We start from the raw sequence: 24,315 nt of genomic DNA on the forward strand, positions 1-24,315 counted from the left end.
AAGTTTGGAGATTCATATTTCTGCTACAAGCGTTTTCAATCTATCACTATTTTTGGCATGTGTAGATGCAAGAGGTATCTTCACATCAGTCAATTCAGGAAGTCTAGGGTGTGTAGGTGATTCTCACATATAATCACAGTAGCTTGAAAAGAAATATTGATACTAGGGACCGGCTTCATATAAGGCATTCAAAAAATTATCAGCGGACACGAAATTAAACATTACTAGTTGATGATTCTGCGTTTCTTTGTCAAAACATAATGAAGTGAGTCATTGAGAGCCTTGATTACCTCCAAGTCAGAGTGGATGTGGGGAGACAGTCAACGGTGTGCCTTTGAAACAATCAAAGAAGATCTGTCTCAACCACCAGTTTTAGCTTTATATTCTCCAACCAGACCAACAGCTGTGTCAGCAGATGCGTCAACATATGGTTTAGGAGCAGTTATTCGACAGAAGCAAGACAATGGAGAATGGAAACCTATTGCATACGCATCAAGGTCACTTACCAGTGCAGAAGCTAGATATGCGCAGATAGAGGAGGCACTTTCTATCACATGGGCATGTGATCGATTCCGTGACTACTTACTGGGAATGGCATTTCACGTGGAAACGGATCATAAGCCTTTAGTGTCTTTGCTGAGTTCAAACAGACGTCTAGAAGAACTACCTTTACGAGTTCAGCGACTCAGATTACGACTGATGTAGTATCAGTTCACTATTTCTCATGTCCCAGGTCGTAACCTTGATACTCCGGATACCTTATCGAGGAGTCCACTCCAGGAAAATAGAGCCAGTTCAAAAAGCCAAGAAGTAGCAATCGCATCTGACGAGTATGTTGATCACATACTCGATTCTCTACCGGTGCAAACAGAAACTTTGGCCAAAATAAGAGAGCAACAATATGCAGATGAAACAAGCTACCAGCTGAAGCAATTCTGCAGGAAAGGATGGCCGCCCAAACATAAGCTCAAAGGAGACATCAAGAAATTCTGGGCAGTTTCATCGGAATTGTCTGTGGAAGAAGGACTATTACTACGTGGTAGCCGACTGGTTATCCCTACCTCAATGCAAGCTGAGATTCTGCGTAAGTTACATTTGGGACACCTTGGCATTATCAAAGGTAGGGAGAGAGCACGTTCAGCAGTGTGGTGGCAAGGAATTACATCACAATTACAAGATAAGATTGAACATTGTTCAATATTTAGCAAACAACGGCCAATACCAGTCGAACCCTTATTCCCAACGGTTTTCCCTAGTCGACCGTGGCAAACATTGGGCACTGATTTGTTTGAATGTGGAGGGAGGTCCTTTCTGCTAGGCGTGGATTATTATTCGAGATATCCTGAAGTCGTTTCCCTGACAAACACATCTTCCAAAAAACTAATATACAAGATGAAAGCCATATTTGCTCGACACGGCATACCAGATGAGGTCAGATCGGATAATGGTCCTCAATACGCCTCCGAGATAGTCGCAAAGTTTGCAAAAGAGTACGACTTTGTGCACCAACGAGTAGTCCGAGATATCCCCAATCGAATGGAGAAGCCGAGCGAATGGTACAGACTATGAAGAAACTACTAACGAAGAGTGATGATCCCTACCAGGGATTGTTGTCTTATCGTTCAGCCCCTCTGTCAAATGGATATTCTCCGGCAGAACTACTAATGGGTAGACAACTGAGAGGTTTTGTCCCAACCACGCCAGCTACTCTTTTACCGAACATGTCCCCTAAAGAGATAAACGGCACAAAGAACAAATTCAGAGACAGACGACAAAAGAGAGATTTAACAAACAACATAGAGCCAAGGAACTACCACCATTATCTAGTGGAGAAGGAGTGTGGATTCCAGACAGAAAGGAAAGAGGGTCTATTTTACAACAGTCTAAAACACCAAGATCTTATACCATCTCAACACCATCCGGAGAATTTCGAAGGAACAGAAGACACATAGTTAGAGATCATCAACGAAAAGAACCGGTACCAGAAGACAAGAAGACTGAAATGAAGAAAGAAGAAACAACAGCAAGTACGGTGCAACATCCAACTTCAGTACAACCTGATCTAACAATAAGAAGTGGTAGAGCTGTCAAGCCATCGCAGAACTAGACTTATAGTTAATGGGTGACTATACTCTGTTAGAGTTACAACAGTCTGATCTTAGATGTTTACAGAGCTGGGAAAGGGGGATGTGGCATGTGGTATGTCGTGTTAAGTTGCCTCTGAGTAATTAGATATATCACTGTATTACGGAAATACAAGGAATCTTAACCCTACTAAGCCCGCAGACAACAGCTTCAAAGAAAGTTTAGTAGTTGCAGTGCAATAGAATAGTAACAGTCGACATCAATGTACCTTTATTTCCTGTTGTATTTGCAGCAAAGTGTGTAATTTCCTTTGACACCGTGTACGCAAGCCTACCACGCGACTCCCCATTGGCACTAAAAAAAAAGGTTTTCGAAAAAAAAACCAAGAACGTATTCTAAAAACTGCTAGACGTCTGTAGTATATTAGAGTATTGTAGTACTATATACGGGTACTATATACGGGTTAGTTAGAGTGTTGAGTTGTGTTGAGTGTGCAGAACAATAGATCAACCAGAACACTACAACTGGCGACGAGGATAGGCCAGATTGGAGAAGGATCGACCGGCATCCTGAAAGGTACGTTTGATACCACTGCCCGTGCGCTGTTTGGAGCGTAAGGTACACAAGGACCCCCAAAGAGGTGACCACGTGCGCGTTGATATCCCCTACGGAGCTCTGTAACAGTCCCAAATAGGCGAATGGAGATACCTCCAGTGGAGCGATTTCAATTTCCTGACGAATCGACGTCTGACCTAGGCGCAAACTGGGAAAAATGGAAGCGTAGTTTTCAGTACTACCTTGACGGACGAGGCATCAACCAGGACGCTCGGAAGAGAGCACTCCTGCTGCATTCCGCTGGACCGCGAGTCCAAACGATCTTTGAGACTCTAGATGACACGGGGAATACCTATGCATCTGCCATCCAGTCACTCGATACCTATTTCCAACCGCTAGTCAACAAATACTATGAACGTTACCGATTTAGACAAATACGGCAACAACAGGGAGAGGCGATTGATCGATTTGTGAGTCGTCTCCGACAGCAGGCCGCCAAGTGCAGCTTTGCAGATTCGGATGAGAACATTCTGGATCAACTGATAGAGAAGTGTGATGGTTCAAGAGTCCGCTCAAAACTGCTTGAGGAAGGTAATGACCTGACTCTGGAAAAGGCAATATCCCTAGCACGTACGCTAGAATCAGTAGCCGCGCAAGAGAGAGACATTTCGAGTCAACAAGATGCAGGACCCTCCACTGAGAGAACCCTTCGAGTAGAATCTACATGGAAGGACAGGCAAGCCAAAAGTAAGGGCAAACCACAAGCGAAAAAGCCACAACACGCGAAGCAGTGCTCACGATGTGGACTAGAAGGCCACGGCCCAACAGACGCAAAATGTCCAGCAAAGAAAGTAGAATGCAACAAGTGTCATAAGCAAGGACATTATGCTCGTATGTGCAAGACGAAGAGCAACGGCTCGAAGACTGGTAAAGTCCTCATGATAGAAGAGAGTCAATGTAAACAAGGAGAATGCTTGAGTAAGTCTGATTCAGAGTATGTGTTCGCTGTAAATCACGAACATGCTACAGCTGTTATTCGAATTGGTGGAGTTGATACACAAGTTGTCATAGACAGTGGAGCCTGTAGTAATATTATGTCACAACAAGAGTTCACACGGTTGAAACACAAAGGGATGAAATACAAATCATGCAAAGTGAAGAAAACCCTCTACACGTATGGTTCAACCAGACCCTTGTCTGTAGTTGGGGGATTTGACACAGAAGTAGCGTCAGAAGGCAAACAAATGACAACCCAATTTATTGTTGTACGCTGTTCAGGACCAACATTGCTGGGACGTCAGACTGCACCAGAGCTGCATCTCCTAACGTTAGGATCTGTTCGAGAAGACAACACGCTTGGTCGAAAAGAACTAATAGAGGAGTACAGTGATTGTTTCTCAGGATTAGGGAAGTTGAAAGACTTCCAATTGAAGATACATATTGACGAGTCTGTGACCCCCGTAGCTCAGCAACCTAGACGGATCCCATTTGGCTTGAGAGACAAGGTTGAAGCAGAGTTAAATCATCTTCTGGAAGCAGACGTCATCGAGGAAGTTCAAGGACCGACATCTTGGATCAGTCCCGTCGTGGTGATACCCAAGAAGGGAGGCCAAGTTCGAATTTGCGTAGATATGAGACGAGCCAATGAAGCCGTCATCCGGGAGAGACACCCAATACCCACAGTCGATGAAGTAGTGGAAGAGCTCAGGCACAGCAAACACTTCAGTCGACTAGATCTTAAGAAGGGGTTTCATCAGGTCGAACTGGATGAAACATCACGACCAATAACTACCTTCGTCACCCACAAAGGATTATTTCGATACAAGAGATTGATGTTCGGAGTATCATCCGCCCCAGAGGCATACCAACGTATCATCCAGCAGACACTGTCAGGCTGTGAGGGAACCACAAATATCTCCGATGATATCTTGGTCCATGGAGTTAGCAAAGCCGAACATGACCTGAGACTACGAGCTGTCCTAGATCGGATCAGGGACAGAGGATTGACGCTCAATGCCGAAAAGTGTGACTTTGATATGGATAAACTCAAGTTTATGGGACATGTGATATCCAAAGAGGGTATATCACCGGCAGACGATAAAGTAGCATCTATCATGGCAACCCGAGACCCTAAGACAGCAACGGAAGTACGATCTTTCCTCGGCATAGCAAATTTTTGTGCCAAGTTCATACCAGACTTAGCAACAATTGCAGACCCTCTTCGGAAGTGTGCGAGAGCCAACCAGTCTTTCGTGTGGACAAAGACTGAAGCAGAAGCATTCGCAACTATTAAGAATAGATTACGCGATGCCACCGCTCTTGCTGTGTTTGACAGAACAGCACACACCAGTGTCGTAGCTGATGCAAGTCCTGTAGGACTAGGAGCTGTTCTCTGGCAGGAACAAGATGGAATGAAGAAGCCTATCAGTTATGCGAGTAGAAGTCTGACTGATGTAGAGCGCAGATACTCTCAAACAGAGAAGGAAGCGCTAGGCCTAGTCTGGGCATGTGAAAGATTTAATCTGTATCTGGCAGGTCGGAAATTTGATCTCATTACAGATCACAGACCACTTCAAACTATTTATGGACCTCGAAGCAAACCTTCGGCGAGGATCGAACGTTGGGTTCTTAGACTCCAACCCTACGATTTCAACGTGATCTACACGCCAGGAAAGTACAATATTGCTGACCCCTTGTCACGATTGTCATTGCGTGATCAAGGTGGAGAGAATGACGAATACATCAAGTTTGTGGCAAGAGAAGCCGCACCTTCGTCGATCTCACCGAGACAAATTGAAGAAGCGTCCAAAGAAGACAGTGAGTTACAGTCACTACGAAGGAGTATCCGAGAAGGAAACCAAGCAAATGTACCGGCAAATTACAAGCATGTATTTGGCGAATTGACCATTGTTGGTTATATCGTTCTTCGAAACTGTAGAATAGTGATTCCAACTAAACTTCGGAACCAAGTGTTACAATTAGCACATGAGGGGCACCAAGGGATTACAAAGTGCAAAGATCGACTACGAACCAAAGTATGGTGGCCAGGTATCGACCGCGAAATGGAACGCATGTGCAGAAAATGCCACGCCTGTCAAATTACCCAATTGCCATCCCACCCACCTCCCATGAAAAGGACACAGCTCCCAACAGGTCCATGGATAACGATTGCTGCTGACATACTTGGTCCCTTACCGACTGGTGAATATCTTTTAGTAGTAGTGGATTACTACAGCCGATATTTCGAAGTAGATCTGTTGAAGCGAATTAGAGCTTCAGACATTATCTCCAGGCTAAAGACCACGTTCTCTAGATATGGTGCTCCGTACACCATGATAACGGACAACGGTTCACAGTTCACGGACCATTCCTTCGAACGTTTTCTCAAAGACTATGGAGTGGAGCACAGCACCAGCCCCCCATTATGGCCCAGAGCCAATGGAGAAGTCGAAAGACAGAACCGCACTTTGCTGCACGCTATGCAGACAGCACAAGTCGAAGGTAAAGATTGGCGACAAGAACTTTACATCTTCCTCATGGCATACCGCACCACACCACATTCCACAACTGGAATCAGCCCAGCTGACGCATTCTTTCAAAGGAAAGTACGATGCAAACTGCCAACTTTAGGGTTACAAGATACCCCAGTTTTCGACGGACAGATGCGAGATGAAGATTTGCGAAAGAAGGAGGAAGGGAAAAGACATGGAGATATCGCAGTAAAAGCACAAACCGACGATATAAAAGTAGGAGACAAAGTACTGTTACGCCAGCAGAAGACCAATAAATTGACTACCACTTATGAATGGCAACCTTATAACGTGATCAGCAGAGCCGGAGCAGAAGTAGTTATATCCAACGGGAATAAGACACTCCGACGACACATCTCTCACACGAGACCATACGAGGAAGGACAAACACCCTCTGTACAAGAGAAAGAGTCGACTAACGACCTTGACGAACATTTCCCTACTCAACAGGCAAAACAGACAACTAAAGAAGGAAGACCAAGAAGAGAGAGACAGCCACCTGTCCGCCTGAAAGACTACAGCTTATCGTAGGCTTGACTGACAGACAGTTACTTTGAGTTAGTAATAGAGTAGTGAGAAAAAGGAGGGGTTGTAGTATATTAGAGTATTGTAGTACTATATACGGGTACTATATACGGGTTAGTTAGAGTGTTGAGTTGTGTTGAGTGTGCAGAACAATAGATCAACCAGAACACTACAACGTCCAGAGACGCTAAGTTGCTTAGACTCAGAAAACTCTGACAATTATAATTATTTCTACCCAACCATAGACACACTAACTAAACCTGCAAAGCCCCAGTTAGACCTTTCCGTCAATTACAACACAATCAATGCTAAGAAGAAAGTTCAGGCGATTTCTTGCCTGGTAAAACAGAATACTACGCGACGCGGCATCGTACAGTGGACGACGCCATTTTCGCGGTTCTCGTAAGCCCGGATAATACAACTTCCCGGATGTTCCTAACTTCTTTCTAAAATTGCAAATAAATACAGACTTTACAGCAATTTGACAACGTTTAATACTTAACGACGTTCAATTGTAACCCTTATCACTCCATAATATCAAGCAAATATGAGAGAAACATCTGATTGCTTTTGTCCACCTCGAACTTCATTAACAGAGTACTCGCAAAGACCGCGACTTTAGTCTGAACCAAAACCTTACCAAACTTATTTCGGAAATACTTATCAATAAACCGTGTTAAACAATAGTATAACAGTCTATGGTAGTTTCACTTATAGAGTTCACATAGCTAATGGTCATGACATGGCAAGATACCGTGCTTTTAGACATTACTCAAATATATGTATTTGTTAGAAAAACTGTATCATACATCATAGAACAACATTCGTTATTGGTATGGTCCAGTAATTGCGGAATCCTTTGGTTATTTTTCAATAATTAATTCATGCTAGGAAACAAGTCTTCATAGCGTGCAACAATGAGACTTTACGTGAATGCAATAATTTATCCAACATCTGGTGCTCTATGTGATGCTCCTAAATTAAGCAATTTGAGCAACGTTTAATTATTCCTTTAATATAGTTGTATTTTTCCAGTCTTATATATATATATATATTTGATAAAACTAAAATTGATGTAGTTTAAACAAGCAATAGTCTTCAAAGTACATTTGTGGAGATTACGTGGTTCAAAAATCGGTCTTGATTTTTATGTATTGCCTAATAACAGCAAAACATATCATTTAGTAAATTCCTCGACTTTATGTTAGAAACCCTACATACCTACATGCTCCAACCATTGAAAATTTAATTTTAAAAGTTTTTGGGATAATTGGAAGAGATTTAATTGTTTTCCTGTAATAGCTTTTATTTAAAGGGGAACTCCCACGAAATTACAAGTAACGTTCTCATGATAGTACTAACTGCCCTGATTCTATTGGTACCTTTCTTTCTTAATACAACTCTTTCTGAACGGAGAAATTGAGCTTCGAACATGGGGGCGTAACCTTATGGCAGTCGCCATTTTGAAATGATGACGTAGCAATATCTTACTCGCGTATGTTGCTCTGTGTAACGAGGATATATCGAGGGTCAGTTAGAATTTGAAAGGATGTAGCATCTAATAACACAGTATCTTGGATGCTCATTAAGAACGTCCTTGGGTGTGAGCCGTCTATGATGCGTGGTAATGTCATTTATTATTACCTCAGGCCATACGCGTACAAGGTTGACTAGGCGGAGAAGTGAGATACAAGGTGGTTTTTCCCAAACCTACCAAGATCTGGGTTGCAAAGCCCATCACTGAATCAAAGAGCTATGGCTATCTGCAAGGAATCCTTAAAGCAGTTCTAAATAAACGGCAGCTGAATCCACAACCTCTTCGAAAACACAAAGCCAGACAACCTCCAGTGATTTTACCAGCCAACATTGCCACCTGTGAAAGACCACTCAAGGAAACTGTTGTTAGTGCTCGTAAAACAAGATTTACATAGGACATACAACTATGACATACAAACGCTATAGCATGTATAAGATGGGACATTAGTTGACACAGATTCTTAGAATTAGGTAGTTACAAGCATTATTGTCAAAATCATATCTAATCTTGATGTTCCCTAAACCCCACGTACACTTCGCCTTCTTCTGGGAATGGTCTTCTAATAGCAAAACTACACATGACGGTATGACCATTCTAGCACGCCTGCCCAGTCTCCTAGGAGCCCAATGTGTGAACTGCCTGTATGCTGTCGACCTCAAAAGCCTCTAAGTGAAAGAAAATAAACAAAATGGCAATACCGTACGCACTTGTGTCAAGAAACCTGTGATTCAGAGGTTTTGTGAAGGAATCTTCAGTGACATCTACCACTGCGGACACAACAGTGTGCAGAACGTCGTCGTTGAGGCAGACAAGCTCAAAAGTTGCGTGTTCTACCACACACCGTAAACCACAGAGTCTCTAACTTAGCGCGTCAAACTCTTGGCAGCAAAGGCAGTGGGCATGACGACACACTGACCGCATGTGCACCAGTCTGAGTTGACCAAGCGCTCGGGGATTCCGTCCCCTGTGTCCGAATCAATTTCATGAGAGTTTCCCGAACTCGAACTGCTCTCAGCGTCATCACATTCGGGCTCAAAACTGTACGGAAGCTACGCCATATATTCTGATGACAACACATGCGCAATCGGTAAGATATTCGTACGTCATCATCTCAAAATGGCGACTGCCATAGGGTTACACCCCCACGTTGGAAGCTCAATTTCTCCGTTCAGAAAGAGTTCTATTAAGAAAGAAAGGTACCAATATAATCAGGTCACTTAGTACTATCATGAGAACGTTACTTCTATTTTCATGGGAGTTCCCCTTTAATTAATAGCTTAACTTCAAGTAGCAATGCCAGAATTCATTGGAAACACAGCACTAGATGTGCTGAGTACTGAGTAGTACGTATGATTGTTTGAAATTATTTCTATAGCAATTGTGTGGAACTATATCCTTCTTTTATTGCATGAATTGTAAAAGCTAATGGATTGCGCTCTAAGTGTGTTGTTGAGTTAGTCAGAGGTGGTGTTGGCAGCCCAAAACTGGTCGAGACCTACTGAATGCATTTGTGTTGACTGACTGTTCAAGTGTTGTGCTATGCTGTTCAAGTATGTTGATGTGACGCGCTTACGCGTAAAGGTGTCGTGGTGATTACAGTGAACACATTGAGTCAATGTCAAAACAGGGTAAATGAGGAGCTGATACAAGAATTATGCAACCTACTTTGGCTTACCATTACCAATGCACATTTTCTGTCCGGCAGGCCAAAAGTCGGACGCATGAACCTCAGTTTTAATTTCAGTGTGTGTGTGTGTGTGTGTGTGTGTGTGTGTGTGTGTGTGTGTGTGTGTGTGTGTGTGTGTGACTGTGTGTGTGTCGGTATGTGTGTCTGTGTGTACCAGTTGACAGTATAGAATTGGTCAAGTATGAGGGACAACAATATGATCTGGTTCACGTGATTCAATGAGTCCCTTAGAAGGTATCGTACACATGTTACTGTACACAGTTTGCAGTCACTGCTTTTGCAAAGAGATAGAACTTGGCACAAAAGGCCAATGAAGCAAACTGCCTCCCACGTAATTTCGACAGTTTGAATAATGATGATGACTAGCTGCTACGTCTGAGCAACAGATTCATTGTCATGCACACCTGGGAGCAGAGACTTCAACCAATCATACATGATTGGTTGTGAATCGATTGACCTTGTAAACTGTGATCGATGCCATGCTAGCCAGAGGTCTTACAACACTTGCCGAACGTAATCAGCAAGTATTTACACACACAAATCTCATAAACTTTTCATTATGAATCTGATCAACTTTTCTTATGGAATTTTTATCTTCTCAATTCTTTCCTCTTTCATACTGTTACTGCTGGCTTATCAAATACTGGTGAGATGTATGCTACATGTAACTGAGTATTGATATGCAACTGTCTCTGTGTTGTATAGTTGTCTCAGAAATATTGGAGAGAAGCTAATTTTACTGGGTCTATTCGGCAACATTTGGCATATACAATGGAGTCTGATCAACTCTTCTTATGGAACTTTGTCGGCTCAAGCTCTTTCCTCATTGATATTGTTACAATGCTGGCTTATCAAATATTGGTGAGATGTATGTCACAATTGAGTGTTAATGATATCTCAATTTCAGCTGTGTCGTACAGGTGTTTGAAGTACTGGAAAAAAGATACAATTTTGACTCACTTCTATGCGACTTTCAACACCCCTCGACCTCAACATTCTGTAATGGGATGTTCCACGTGACCTCTCACCTGACACGATCCGCCTATTCTACAAGATCTGTTCAATTTTTCTTATGGAACTTTTTATCAGCTCGAGTTCTTTCTTCTTTCATATTGTCGGATTGTTGGCTTATCAAGTACTGGTGAGATGTATGCCAAGAAGTGAAAAAGATCAACAATCGAGCTCAAACGGTCACGTGAGCGACAATTCAATAATAATACGTTTTTCTTTATAACGTTGTGGACACTGCCATAGTTAATAGCATCCTTCTATTTGAACAGCTGAATCCCGATACGAAGATGTCCCATCTCGACTTTCACACTGCTATCACACGTCAACTGGTACGGTTGTTTAGTGAATGTCGTTTTGCACCACAGCCGATTCTTCGCGCTCCTGCAAATACTCCTACTGCTACTACTGCTGCTGAACTGTTGCCGGCGACTGCACCTGTTCCTGTTCCTGTTGTGACAACTGCTGCTCGGTCAACATGTACTTATCAGTCAGCATCTACTGAGAGGCCATTTAAGATGCATCAACGATCTCTGGCCCTGTGGGATGTCTGTCAAATCCAGTCACACCTCCTTGATGGTACTGTACACATGTAACAGCACCTTGTGCTGGCTAACGTGACTGGTGCAGTTACTGTACTTTCCACACTACATTGCTGATGTCACAGACTATGATGATACAGTACTGAATAATTATTAAAATTGTTTCTATAGCAATTGTGTGAAACTACAGCCTCCTTTTGTTGCAATTGTGAAAGCTAATGGTTGCGTTCTTAGTATGTTGCTGAGTTACTCAGAGGCGGTGTTGGCAGCTACTGAATGCATTTATGTTGACTGACGGTTGAAGTATTGTGCTATGCTGTTCAAGTATGTTGATAACAATGAACACGTAACTGATGCAGGGATTATATGGCAGCTGCCACCTACTTTGACTTACCAATACACGTTTTCTACTGGGTAGGCTAAAAGTGGGAATGGCGTGTGCAGTTTTCCTTTCAGTTTAGTATGGATGTACCAGTTGAAAGTCTACAATTGGTCAACTATGATAGACAGCACTAGGATCTGATTCAATGAGTCCGGGCAAATGAGAAGCTCGCTTGCCTAGGAAAGATTTACCTGACTTTCTTGCTCAACAGGTCAACCGAACTCGCCGTCAAAAGGAATCGATGACACGTGACGATCCTATGGTGCACATGCGCGTATGCGATACATCGACGAACTTGCGGAAACAGGTGCACAGAACGCGAGGCTGCACAGTAGCGCTCGTGACAGCTGACAGTTTCCGCTTTCAGCATGACTGCTTTATTCACCTTCCCCGAATTGAACGTTTCAAACTATCCTGTAGATGACGTGGCCATGAAACTCTACCCTGATGAGGCACCCCGTGACTTCGTTCCTCTTGACGTGTACGGCGATGGTAACTGTCTCTTCAGAGCAGCAAGCCTAGTAGCCTCAGGGAATGAACAAAATCATGGCCAATTTCGCAAGCTCGTCATGAAGGAGTTGCGAGGCAACGCGGATTATTGCGCCGATCTTTTCTTTCCTCAAGCGGAGAACCAACAAGCTAAGGAAGTGTCCATTTCCATCCTCTCGCAGACACTTTGTGATGCTCCTAGCCGCATTTTCTCAGAATGTTTGGCGTCTAACATGGAACTGCGCGATGCCTATATTGATGCAGTACGACATGCGGCCACAGTTGGTGAGAAATCGCGCGTTTGGTCTGGAATGCTGGAAATGGCAGCCTTGGCTAGCGTGCTCAAACGCTCTGTTCACTCCATTTATCCAAGACAGTTCATGCAAGCCTGTCGAGGACGTCGAGAAACAACGTACTTGCCGCGAACAGGAGCATCCTCTGAAGAGAGCCCAGTTAGAATCATGTGGTCCTGCACCAGATCCATTCTCGCACGACCAGTGCCATTTCCGAACCATTTCGTGCCGTGTGTACCAGACTCCATTGCCGGAGATGAAGATGGACGTCAGATTGCTTTGGAAGAGGTCTGCCAGAGGAAGGCTCAGAAGCGACTGCTACCTTTGCCTACTTTTTCAACCCAACCTCAAAAGAAGACGAAGCAGCAGAGTCTCTTTTCCTGTCTACGGTTAAAGGAGTCAACTGCTCCACTACGCCAGTCTATAGCCTCGAAATCCAGCAGTAGTATTACTGGTGATGTCATAGAAGTTGTCAGCCCCCAGCCTGTTGTTTCTACTGACAAGGATACACAATCGTCTTTGCTCAGTTTATCAACCTGCCAAACAGTTGCCGCCAAGCGCTCTGTTACGGCAAGGACAGTAGACAAGTGGATTCGGGAAAATGATCGAGATCTGAGTTCCTCACTCTGGCTCGAATACGAATAGTCAGAGGAGGACACTGATATGGTAATTGCCTTGAAGTGTTCGGTGTGTATGCAGTTCGAAGAAAAGCTCCGTGGATGCCGAAACTTTAGTCCTGGGTTCATCACTGGATCAAGAAATCTACGTGCCTCCTCATTTCAAGACCATGCACAGTGCGATATGCATCTTCATGCTATGTCGTTGCTTAAACAAAGTCAGAGCAGTGATCCCACCACATATGCTCCCATTGCTAAAGCAGTCACAACACTGGATGGAGCAGCTGAAGAGAGAGTGAAGAAGAAGTTCAACATTGCCTATTTCCTCTGCAAAGAGCACTTGGCATTTGCAAAGATGAATGCCATTTGTAAACTGCAGGAGACACATGGCATCGATCTTGGTACTGGATACAAGAATGAGAAGGCCTGTGCTTATTTCGTACGTTATATTGGACAATCACTGAAAGAGTCATTGACAGAAGAGTTGCAGCGTGCCAAATTTTTTAGCATACAAACAGATGGGAGTAGTGATATAGCCAATGTTGAAGAAGAGCTTTTTCTGGCCCTCTACTGTGATCCTCATGGCCATGATCACAAATTGCATGTTCGATCGAGATTTCTAACGGTTCTTCAACCCAAGTCAGTTAATGCAAGTGGGTTATTTGATTGCTTCTCTCGAGCTATGGACAGCAGTGGAACCAATTGGAAACAAAAACTGATTGGCCTTGGATGTGATGGTGCGAATGTTAACATGGGTGACAACGGCCTCAAAGGAAAAATTAAAGAGCATGTTCCCTGGATTGTTCCATTCTGGTGTCTGGCTCATCGTCTTGAACTAGCGTTGAAAGATGGCCTTGCCAACACGTTTTTCTCCTCAGTTAATGAGCTGCTCCTGCGTCTATACTATCTGTATAAAAAATCTGGAAAGAAGTGCAGGGAGTTGAAGATGTTGTTAAGGCTCTCAATCAATGCTTGGAACCCAGCGAGATGCCATCTACTAGAGGAAACAGGCCACTGCAAGCGTCTGGGACGACATTTGTAGCTCACAAAGTAGCTGCTCTGTCTCGAATAGTAGACAGATTTGGGGCATACATGTCCCATGTTCAGACTTTGATTGAAGATCCTTCTACAAAAGGTGCAGATAAAGCGAGGCTGACTGGCTACGTTAGGAGGTGGCGAAGTGGAAAGATGCTGGTAGCTTGTGCATTCTTTCATGATCTTCTAAAGCCAGCTGGTGCACTGTGCAAGGCTTTACAAAATGATGAAATCTGTGTCATTAGCGCTGTTGAAGCCATAATAGACGCTGTAAAATCGATAAGAAGTCTGGAGACGACTGCACACGAAGAGCTTTCCACAGTCAAGAAGCTCATTAATAGGATGAATCATGCTGAAGAGGTGCCATCGTACCAAGAAGTTGAGGTAGTCGACCTTGAGGACGGTTTGGAGTACTTCCGAATGCATCAACGAGAATACACCAATAAGATCCTGACCTGCATTAAGAGTCGAATCACAACGCATCACAGTGACACACAGTTGCTGACAAGTGCGCTCACAGTTCTTGCTACGTATGGGTGGGAAAAGTCTGACCAACCAGATTTTGGTGATTCTGATGTTGAATTGTTGGCCACTCAATTCCAAGTGCCACTTAAGCATGCCGATGTTGACATAGACAAATTACTGGAAGAGTGGCACAAGATGCTTAGGTATGCCAAGCGATACGTCAACCTGTGTTTGGATTATGCTAGTGTTTGGTACAAGCTGTTCAGTGTTGCAGACGCCAAGCAATGGAGCAATATTCTCGCATTATTAGAACTCTTGTTTTGTCTTCCCATGTCCAATGGCCGAGTAGAGCGTACATTCTCTCAAATGAAGTTAATAAAGACAGACCGAAGATGTAACCTTGGTGAAGCTAGTCTTGACAGTCTTCTTCGGATAGAGATGGAAGGGCCAGAGTTCCTGGCATGGGATAGCTCTCGCGCAGTGCAGCTGTGGTGGACAGATACATGCCGTAGACAAGTACAGGATACAAGAGAAGCACCAAACAGCAGCCTTCAAGAGTCTGGTGATGAGGAACTCGCCGCTGCCTTTGATCTTGATGACTGGGAGTCCTTGCTGCTGTAGAGATCTAGTATCGTTGGACTCAGTAGTAAGCATGAACTGAACTGACACTTCCGATGACAGCAGACTGTATTTTGGCTGCTTTACTAATATGTAGTTCTTTGGCTTAGTACGTACTGTTGCAAACATTGAAATCAATTTCACGTGACCATCAACAGCATTGTCCGGTCATGTCCGGCCATTTGTCATTATGGCCTGACATTTTGTCCGGCCATGTGTAGTTTCTTATCGCGGACACTGATTTGTGAAGAGAAAGGCGGCAAGGAAACCCCCAGCACGTCTAGTAGTGTTACAGTGATATGTGTTTCCCCGGATTACAAGTTTCCCCGCACATATTTACCTAGCGTTTTGTGTGTCCCGCAAACATATCACCGGACTGTCTACATCAAAGATAAGGCAAGAGCGCATGCTCCAACCATTCAAAATTTAATTTTAAGTTTTTGAGATAATTGGAAGAGATTTTCATTGTTTTCCTGTAATAGCTTTTATTTAATTAATAGTCTAACTTCAAGTAACAATGCCAGAATTCATTGGAAACACAACACTAGAAGTGTTTACCTACGCTCAATGCAGTACAGTGCACTTTTCACTACTTTCGTATTAGCTGTCTGCTGCGGGGGTGCGTGCGTGCGTGTGTGTGAGCGCGCGTGTGAGTGTGTGTGTGTGTGTGTGTGTGTGTGTGTGTGTGTGTGTGTGTGTGTGTGTGTGTGAGTGGAGAATAACAACTATATTTACTGGTGTATTAGCGGGAGCAGGGAACACAAAACACTACGAATGTGTGCGGAGAAACTTGCAACCCAGGGAACACATAACACCGTCATTGTTTGTCGTCCGTCCAGCCATATGTGTGCGAAGACCAGCAGAACACTGGGGATATGTGTGCGGGGAAATCTGTAACCCGGGGAAACACATATCGCCGTAACACCGCTTACTAATCTTCACACTAGCAATTAGCTTTAGAGATAGTGCGTGGACGTCACGATCACGTGATATCCCGAAAGTCGCCATCTTAGGGGCAAGCGCATTAGCATGGTTATAGTTCCTGTGTTTTCGGCTGCCGCAATCGTAGAAGTCAGGACAGCAAATCCGTTTTCATTCTATACCGGCAATAGCCACCAGTCAGGGACCTGAAACGCGTCATCAAACATGCTATAGCATAGACTGTCTCTCAATAAGTCGTTCACTTTCTTTCACATCTGGCAGTTTGTTAACAATCAACCCAGATCATGGATCTGCAGATCATCTAAAAGAATGGTAAGAATGATTCATTTCTATTAGGAACAAATAAGTTACTGTGTTTATCAATGACACACTGTGGTATTCTAGGTATGAATCTGTTGAATTCCAACATCACCTTCAATCCATTACCACCCAGCAGACATACAGTAAGAAGAGAAATAGTTGCATTTATATTTTCCTTTTAAAAAGGTGGTGATCGAGTCCACCCACACAAAACCACGCCGAATTTCACTTGTTACAAATAAAACTAACGAACTCAAAACATAGACATACAATTCAGCAACAACACAACGAAAGAAGTCCTTCTAATTCGGACGACGCGAAGAGCACTAGAAAGTCAAAAAAAGTCGTCTGGACAGCTGGTGCGGCTCCAAGCAGTCGTCTTCTTCGTCAAGTTGCGCCGCCATTCTGAAACGTACGGGAGTCTTGAAGCGTCATGTGGATAGACCGAAGTCCCGGCTATCATTTGTAACATTGTACATGCCTTCGTTGTGACCGGATATATTTTATATTATTTATGTAAATTATTGCGCAATAGCGCTCTGCGCATAATATGGGTGTGGTGCTAACTCCGCCGCCGTTGTCCCTAGCGACAACCAATGAGCATTTAGCATATAATTTGTTGCAAGTGTGTTTCAGTAGCTCCCCCCTGGATATTTGTTTGGCGACCAATCATCAGTTGCGATACAATTGATTAGTCTCCATGATTGGATTCGACGTTCGACATCGAAAGAGCTCGAATCCGACCATTATTTCGAAACCGACGTGCGAACGGTTCTTGGCCAACCAACCGTTTTGGGAGACGCGTCGGCGTGAACAACTCGAACCGAGCAGACTCGCCCACCGTAATTCACGTTTTCCCGCTCGTAATCCGTTCGTCTATGGGTTTGGCTTTGTCTGTAGGTTGATTGAAACGTTATTGAGAGGATAGACGTGTTGGCGACGTCTACGACTGATAATGAGTGACAGGAAGAGGTCTGGTTCGTCTCGCGGCGAATTCACGACGTGACGTGACATTGGACTAGATTGCTAAATTGTTGCATTTGAGGTTGTTCTTGGTACTTCTAATAAAGTAAGAAAGATGTAGAAACATGTGCAGTGTGTAGAGGATGTCGGCTGACCAGCTAGAGTACAGTTTAGAGTAGTTTAGAGCAATTTAGAGCAGCAAGATGTTGTAATTAGAGTCACGTGTCATATGGTTGACCTGAAACGTCCTCTGTAGCGACATGTTCTTGCAGATTTCTCAACAACGTGCTCGCAAACAGCCGCGAAACTCAGCACGGAACTACATCTCCATAAAAGCAACAAAGTTATGGAGCCATTTTCACACCTCAGACCGTTCCCTTCGAACAATCACCCCGTAAGTGTCGTCAGAGTCACTTAGATTTGTCTAGAAAATTCATTTTGCGTCTGTTTGGCAATCCGCTTCCCACTGAGTCTTTGAATACAACGTCCAACCATTCTGCCGAGTTACAAACGGTTTGAGCGAAGTTCGTGCGCGACCTACAATACAACAACGGCTACCTCGAAAGCCTAGAAACGCGTAGTTTGGCAAAAAACGAACCCACGAGTAGAAAAGGGCTACCTAGACATGTATACAGCCGGGGTTTGAGCTCGAAAAGAGCGCACTTACAAAAAAACATTGAGGTAAGGTAAGGTATGACATGCGTGGGCAGGCCAGGTCGCCCCCTTTTTAATTAATTAGACAACTGGACGATCTGCGTTTGGTTCTGGTCCTCAAGTTGTTTCTTGGAAGGTTTACGGTAAACCATGTAGATAAGAAGAGCAGACATCGCACAATTAAGTTAAAGTCAATCTAGCTGTCATTAGCATGATGATGTCTACAGCTTGTATTACCTCGTGGCCGTGGATGCTGATCTGTTGTGTTATAATATTATTTATACTGTGCCCAATGACTTCCGGTGTCACGTGTACATAATGGATAATGATAATGGCCCGCCCGTCTGCGTCAGTTTGAGAGAGCCTGGGTACTGTGAAATAGACATGCAACAAAAAGGGGCCTTACACGTGCGCCCCTCACTTCCAGAGGTAGTGAACTTCGACAAGCCGTTACCACGATACAATTATGTCCCCAGGGGACACTATTTAGTAGGATATTCTGTCCGAAGGGGACACATTATTAGGGAGACTGAATTTCCTTTGACACCATGTACGCAAGCCTACCACGCGACTCCCTATTGCCACTCAAAAAAATTTTCCAAAAGAAGAAAACAAAGAGCGTACTCGTAAAACGGTTAGACGTCCAGAGACGCTAAGTTGCTTACACTATGAAAACTCTGACATTTATTTCTACTCAATCACAGACACACTAACTAAACCTACAAAGCCCCAGTTAGACTTTTCGGTCAATTACAACAAAATCAATGCTAAGAAGAAAGTTCAGGCGATGTCTTGCCTGGTAAAACAGAATAATACGCGACGTGGCATCGTACAGTGGACGACGCCATTTTAGCGGTTCTCGTAAGCCCGGATAAAACAACTTCCCGGATGTTCCTAACTTCTTTCTAAAATTGCAAATAAATACAGACTTTACAGCAATTTGACAACGTTTAATAATTAACGACGTTCAATTGCAACTCTTATCACTCCATAATATCAAGCAAATATGACAGAAACATCTGATTGCTTTTGTCCTCCTAGAACTTCACAATTAAAGTACGCGCAAAGACCGCGACTTTAGTCTGAACCAAAACCTTACTAAATTTATTTCGGAAGTACTTATCAATAAACCGTGTTAAACAATAGTCTAACAGCATATGGTAGTTTTACATATAGAGTTCACATAGCTAATGGTCATGAGATGGAATGAAACCGTGCTTTTAGACATTACTCAAACATATGGTATTTGTAAATGCCATGAACGGACAAAAGACGTCATGAAACAACGGCTCATTGATTTCGCGAAAGAGCGCTATAGCCGTTCAGCTATCTAGTCTCTAACTACTTGACACTGATTACCGTAGAAGCTATTTCTTTAAAAGATAATTTTATTAGATCATTTAGTCGCCCGTTCTCGTCCATAATAGAGTTTTGCGCGCTTTGTGCGCTCTTTGATCTGGAAATTCTAGGCACGGTAAATGGTCTACACTATTATTATTTAAAAACAAAATTTGAGTTATCTCATTGGCGAATCTATTGTAGGGGTTGTGGGGATTGCAACCCCCTCCTTTGTTGACCTCGGAGATAAAACACAAGGTCTTGAAGCCGCATTGTGCTCATTTTCAGTATTTAATTAAAAATAACTAAGCGGATTCTTGACGAAGTGAGACATCTGGCAGCGAAACTCCAGACTCGTGACCAGGATATCTTTGTTGCGTAGGCTAGGAATGGTTCACTCAGTACGTAACTGAAAGAATGAAGGCAACAAGGCAGGATATACGCAACCTCTTTTCATCTGGTATCAAGGCATTCTGCGACTCGCAGACAGGATTGGATCCGTTGAATCTGTTCCAAGAAAAACGAAGTTAACAGCGACACCGGTGCAATACACCTACTAGTAGTCGGAGTCCGATTGAGCACTACAAACGATCCGTTGTGATACCTCTCCTAGACTTCCTGCTTCTTCAGATAAGTGAACGATCTAATGGTGAGCAAGATAATGTCCGAGCATTGTTGTGTCTAGTGCTTACCCTTGTGGTTCGTTCCGACGTTGACCAAATGAATGGAAAGCCGATCTTCCATTCCCGAAGTCTCTACGAGGTGAAGTGAGGAGGTGGCAGTCAGTATGGCAAAGTAAATACCAAAAAATTCAAGAAGCAAGGAAAAGAGAGCAAAGTGCAAGAAGGCCATACCAAACAATTAATTAACCTTCTTCTGGCCTTGGGAGTCTGTGACTGTCGGTTGTACCCAAATGTTTATCATCTGCTATAGATAGCATGTACACCTCACTATCACAAGTGCAGACTTAGAGAGGTAATTTTTTCTACTGAGGAGACTGAAGACTTATATGCAAGGTCTACCTTGGCAAAGGAGCGTCTTGCACTCCTATCATCGCCATGCATTACAAAGACCGGGTACCAGCAGACGAAATTTGTACAAAACATCTACGGAGAATGTTCATACAGTCTCTTTTAATAAAATAAAATACTTTAAATCTTTTAAAATACTAACTTGACACTATAGATGATATACAACAAGAATCATGCAGCCCAAAGATTCAAAAACAGCTGTTTCAAATTGGAAGAAAATGGTGTCGAATATAACATGCTGTTCATTCACACAGATGTGTGACAATATAATGTGACATTGATGACAGTTAGTAGTGATGTTGATGGTTGTGTTTTATTGAAACCAGTTATTCAGAAAAGTTAGAGGTCTCATTTCTTTGATTTATAATAGTTGCAACAAATAGGCGCCATGAGGCTAGTTTCTTTCTAATAATTCTTATCGACATTCGTGTAAAAAGTAATATGTTGTATGAAGTTGTAATATTTAGGCAACGAGGTAACACGTTCTATCATTTGCCAAGTATGATTAAGCAAACTGTGCTTATTATATACGTAGAATGTTATTGTGTGTGTGTGTGTGTGTGTGTGTGTGTGTGTGTGTGTGTGTGTGTGTGTGTGTGTGTGTGTGTATGTGTGTGTGTAATTATAGTGATCTACACAGCTTGCAACATAAAACAATGATTGCAGAGTCAAATAAGCAAGAACGTTATGTATTAAGGCAGTTGGTGACAGCAACTTGACGATGAAGATAGAAGACAGCAAATCCAGAAGGCACATAACAACAACCAAATCCTCCAATTGACAGTAAAGGCTCCAAAGACCGGCATAGCACGAGGCACGTAAAGGTAATTGCACGAATCCAAGAATACTTCACTGCCAAATAAAGTATAGACAGGCTGAAGTAAGGAACAAAATAAATGAAGGTAGAAGAAAGTAAATACAGGAGGTACGTAACCAAACTACATCGTCCAGATGACAGAGGAGACTCCAAAGAAAGGCAAAGCAAGATACACGTAAGGGTAATTGTACGAATCAATGAAGGCTTCACTGACGAACTGAGGCAAAGACAAGCAGAGGAAAAGCGAAGAAGAAGATACATTACAGCAAAACAGAATTACACCAGAGACACAACATCTACCAGTTGACAGAAAGGACTCCAATAACCGGCATAGCACGAAGCCCGTAGGGGTAATTGCACGAATCTATGAAATCGTCACCGACGAACAAGAAGAAGAAGAGAAGACGACTAAGCAACGACATGATATTGAACACTAACCACTTCTTCAAAAGCAATGCGAATCAGAAGGTGGAAAACTGCAAACAAATCCAGCTTTTCCAATAGAGACAAACAAATGCCAAAGCAAGCATAAACAACGTTCAGTTTCAAAGGGGACCACCACTATCAAAACATAACGAAGGCTGCGACTGCACCCAACTTTGACTAGGGATTCCACATTCTCCTGTCCTTTTTGCCTAGCACAGTCAAACAGTAACTAAAATGATAAATCAGATGCATATGATCATCGTGTGGCCACAAATAGTATAGCGTTATGTTCTTCTTTTTCTAATACAGTTATTAGCGATCGTAATGTGGGAAATATGTAATGGCTACTTTAGTATGGTTTAATTACCTAATTTATCTATTTTTAAATTTACTTTGATAAACACTCTATTGCAGATGGGTCTCCCTACAATAGTATCAAATATCAGGGCTTGTAATGATTTTCTTGTTGGTGCGAGAGATGTTCTGTCAAGTCATTGTCCTCATCTTCTGTGAGAAAGCGTCAGTCCAGTTTTAGAGACGAATAGATACAAGTTTTTCTTTCGTTCAAGTCATACAATATGGCTTCGTTTTAGGGAACGCTGAAGCAAATAGAAAGCCCACTTTCGAGACTCTCACTGCATTGATTTCTGATATGATAAAGAAAACGGAAGTAGCATTTGCTCCTAACATGTCTACTGTGTGCCAATGTGCTAGTCGAAAAGCTGTTGTTTGCATTCTAGTTTTCAAGCACGTGCCATTTCTGTCAAAATTATACAGCGACTGAGACGAGGCGATAGAGGCAACGTGTGTTTACGTTTACGTGAGTTAAACGCTACTACCTCGTATAATTTCTAGGTCAAAACTACTTAGATTACGAGTCTGATACGTTAGGTAAGCTTGACAGCTACTATCACCTGTTACGAGATTCGGCAAGACTTGGAGGTTTCAATTATGCAAATTTTAACTTAATTAAACAGTAATATGAGAAAAAGTGCATTAGTTAATATTGTAATAACTAGCATAACGTAACAGCAGTTTGATGTGGACCAAGAATCCAATTACAATAGTTGCTACCTATACAACAGTCAATTTGATTAACACAATCTATTACAGCAAATCTTTAGCAGTTTCAATAAAGCATTTGAGCAACCACCTTCATCATGTGATCAACGTCAAGATTGTGAAGTTGAATATATTACTTCATCTCTTGCCGGGTATTCAAACCTGCGAAACACAAAGGCCTGTAATATTATTTTTATTGGGTGAGTTCTAGAACTGGAACTGCCAGAACTGTCAGAACAGTTGGAACTCTTGTTAGCAAACGTACGCTTAGAACTGTCAGCAAGTTGAGCATGCGCAAATGCTCATACTTCCAGTAAGCGCAATAAGAAGTAGAGTGGCGTTTGTACTCTACTAACTTGTTGTAATCTGTTCAAACATCAGCAGGGGTTTCGCTTTCCTTTATTTGGAGCTGCTCGCCAAGAAGTTTACTGAAATTAGTTCCAAATGTCGTTTCTTGTCACCACAAGTGTTCATTAGAACCAACAAGAAATTCCACAGCGACCTCAGCACCTGTGCCCGTCATTTCATTTTGGCAGCCTTTGAGAATTTGCATTTAGGGCGTGACAGTTCCAACAATTCCAGCTCTCTTGGCAGAACTGGCTGAACTACCAATCAAACGTTATAGAACGTTTCTCACCTTGCCAATTCTAGATGTAGAACTAGTATTCGAACGCACCCATTGTCAAAGACAAAAGAGAACGACATTGTATAAAAACTACAAATTTATACTAATATATTATACAGAAAATGTCTCAGAAAATTAAGTAGGCATACTTCTTCCTCGACTGCTAACTGATTCCTGCTTTCCCGATGTTTTCTTTCATTTCTTGTTGTGTGAATGTCGTTTAAATATAGAAGCTTTCTCTTCTATTTGGAGATCATCTGACGCCGTAACGTAACTCACTTCTTCAGAAGATGATGATGAGGAATGATGGGATACGTCAGCTAGTCTTGGCAATTCCCGACTCTCTGGATTATTTGTGTGTACCACAAGCTATCATTTCGTAGGCGTCGTCTTTCCTTCAAAAGAAAGAGAAACAAAATATTGGTCTATATATAGTCAACACTGAACATATCTAAAACCACTATATTTTGTATCGTTTTCTAGTACAATCTGCAAGCACCAGCAAGGCAATAATAAGACAAACGTCTATGCAGCTCCGACAATAGTGATGTTAATAGTTTTCGTCATGCAAGTGATACAGCAGCCAGCTTCTCGTGAAGCTTTTGTGTCTGCCGTCTTGTGCTCATCAGGAAAGGTTAAAGATTTATTTGTATTCGTTACTGATGTTAGTTTCAAATAGTTGTGTTCTAATACTAACGAAATGGCTTCTGTATATTTGTTTTGAAAAGAATTTTCTTTAACCAAAAAAGTTGATTCCAAACGATGACATCATTTGTCAATATGTATATA

The 24,315-nt window shown here is 42.7% G+C and overlaps 2 protein-coding genes and 1 pseudogene across 2 annotated transcripts; all 3 read left to right on the top strand.

Annotated features, from left to right (window-relative positions):
- Positions 1 to 306: 306 nt before the first annotated feature.
- Positions 307 to 1,569, top strand: LOC134181736 (uncharacterized protein K02A2.6-like). The gene is made up of 2 exons (XM_062649004.1): positions 307 to 640; positions 734 to 1,569. Exons 1-2 carry the CDS (start codon positions 307 to 309, stop codon positions 1,567 to 1,569), a joined length of 1,170 nt encoding a protein of 389 aa, XP_062504988.1.
- Positions 1,570 to 5,761: 4,192 nt separating this feature from the next.
- On the top strand, positions 5,762 to 6,857 carry LOC134182391 (uncharacterized protein K02A2.6-like). Its single transcript, XM_062649789.1, has one exon. The coding sequence runs from the start codon at positions 5,769 to 5,771 to the stop codon at positions 6,699 to 6,701; it is 933 nt and encodes a 310-aa protein (XP_062505773.1). The 5' UTR covers positions 5,762 to 5,768; the 3' UTR covers positions 6,702 to 6,857.
- Positions 6,858 to 13,296: 6,439 nt separating this feature from the next.
- Positions 13,297 to 15,371, top strand: LOC134181737 (zinc finger protein 862-like; annotated as a pseudogene).
- Positions 15,372 to 24,315: the final 8,944 nt, after the last annotated feature.

The sequence above is a fragment of the Corticium candelabrum genome, chromosome 7 (assembly GCF_963422355.1).
Source record: "Corticium candelabrum chromosome 7, ooCorCand1.1, whole genome shotgun sequence".
In the NCBI taxonomy this organism is placed as follows: Eukaryota; Metazoa; Porifera; class Homoscleromorpha; order Homosclerophorida; family Plakinidae; genus Corticium; species Corticium candelabrum.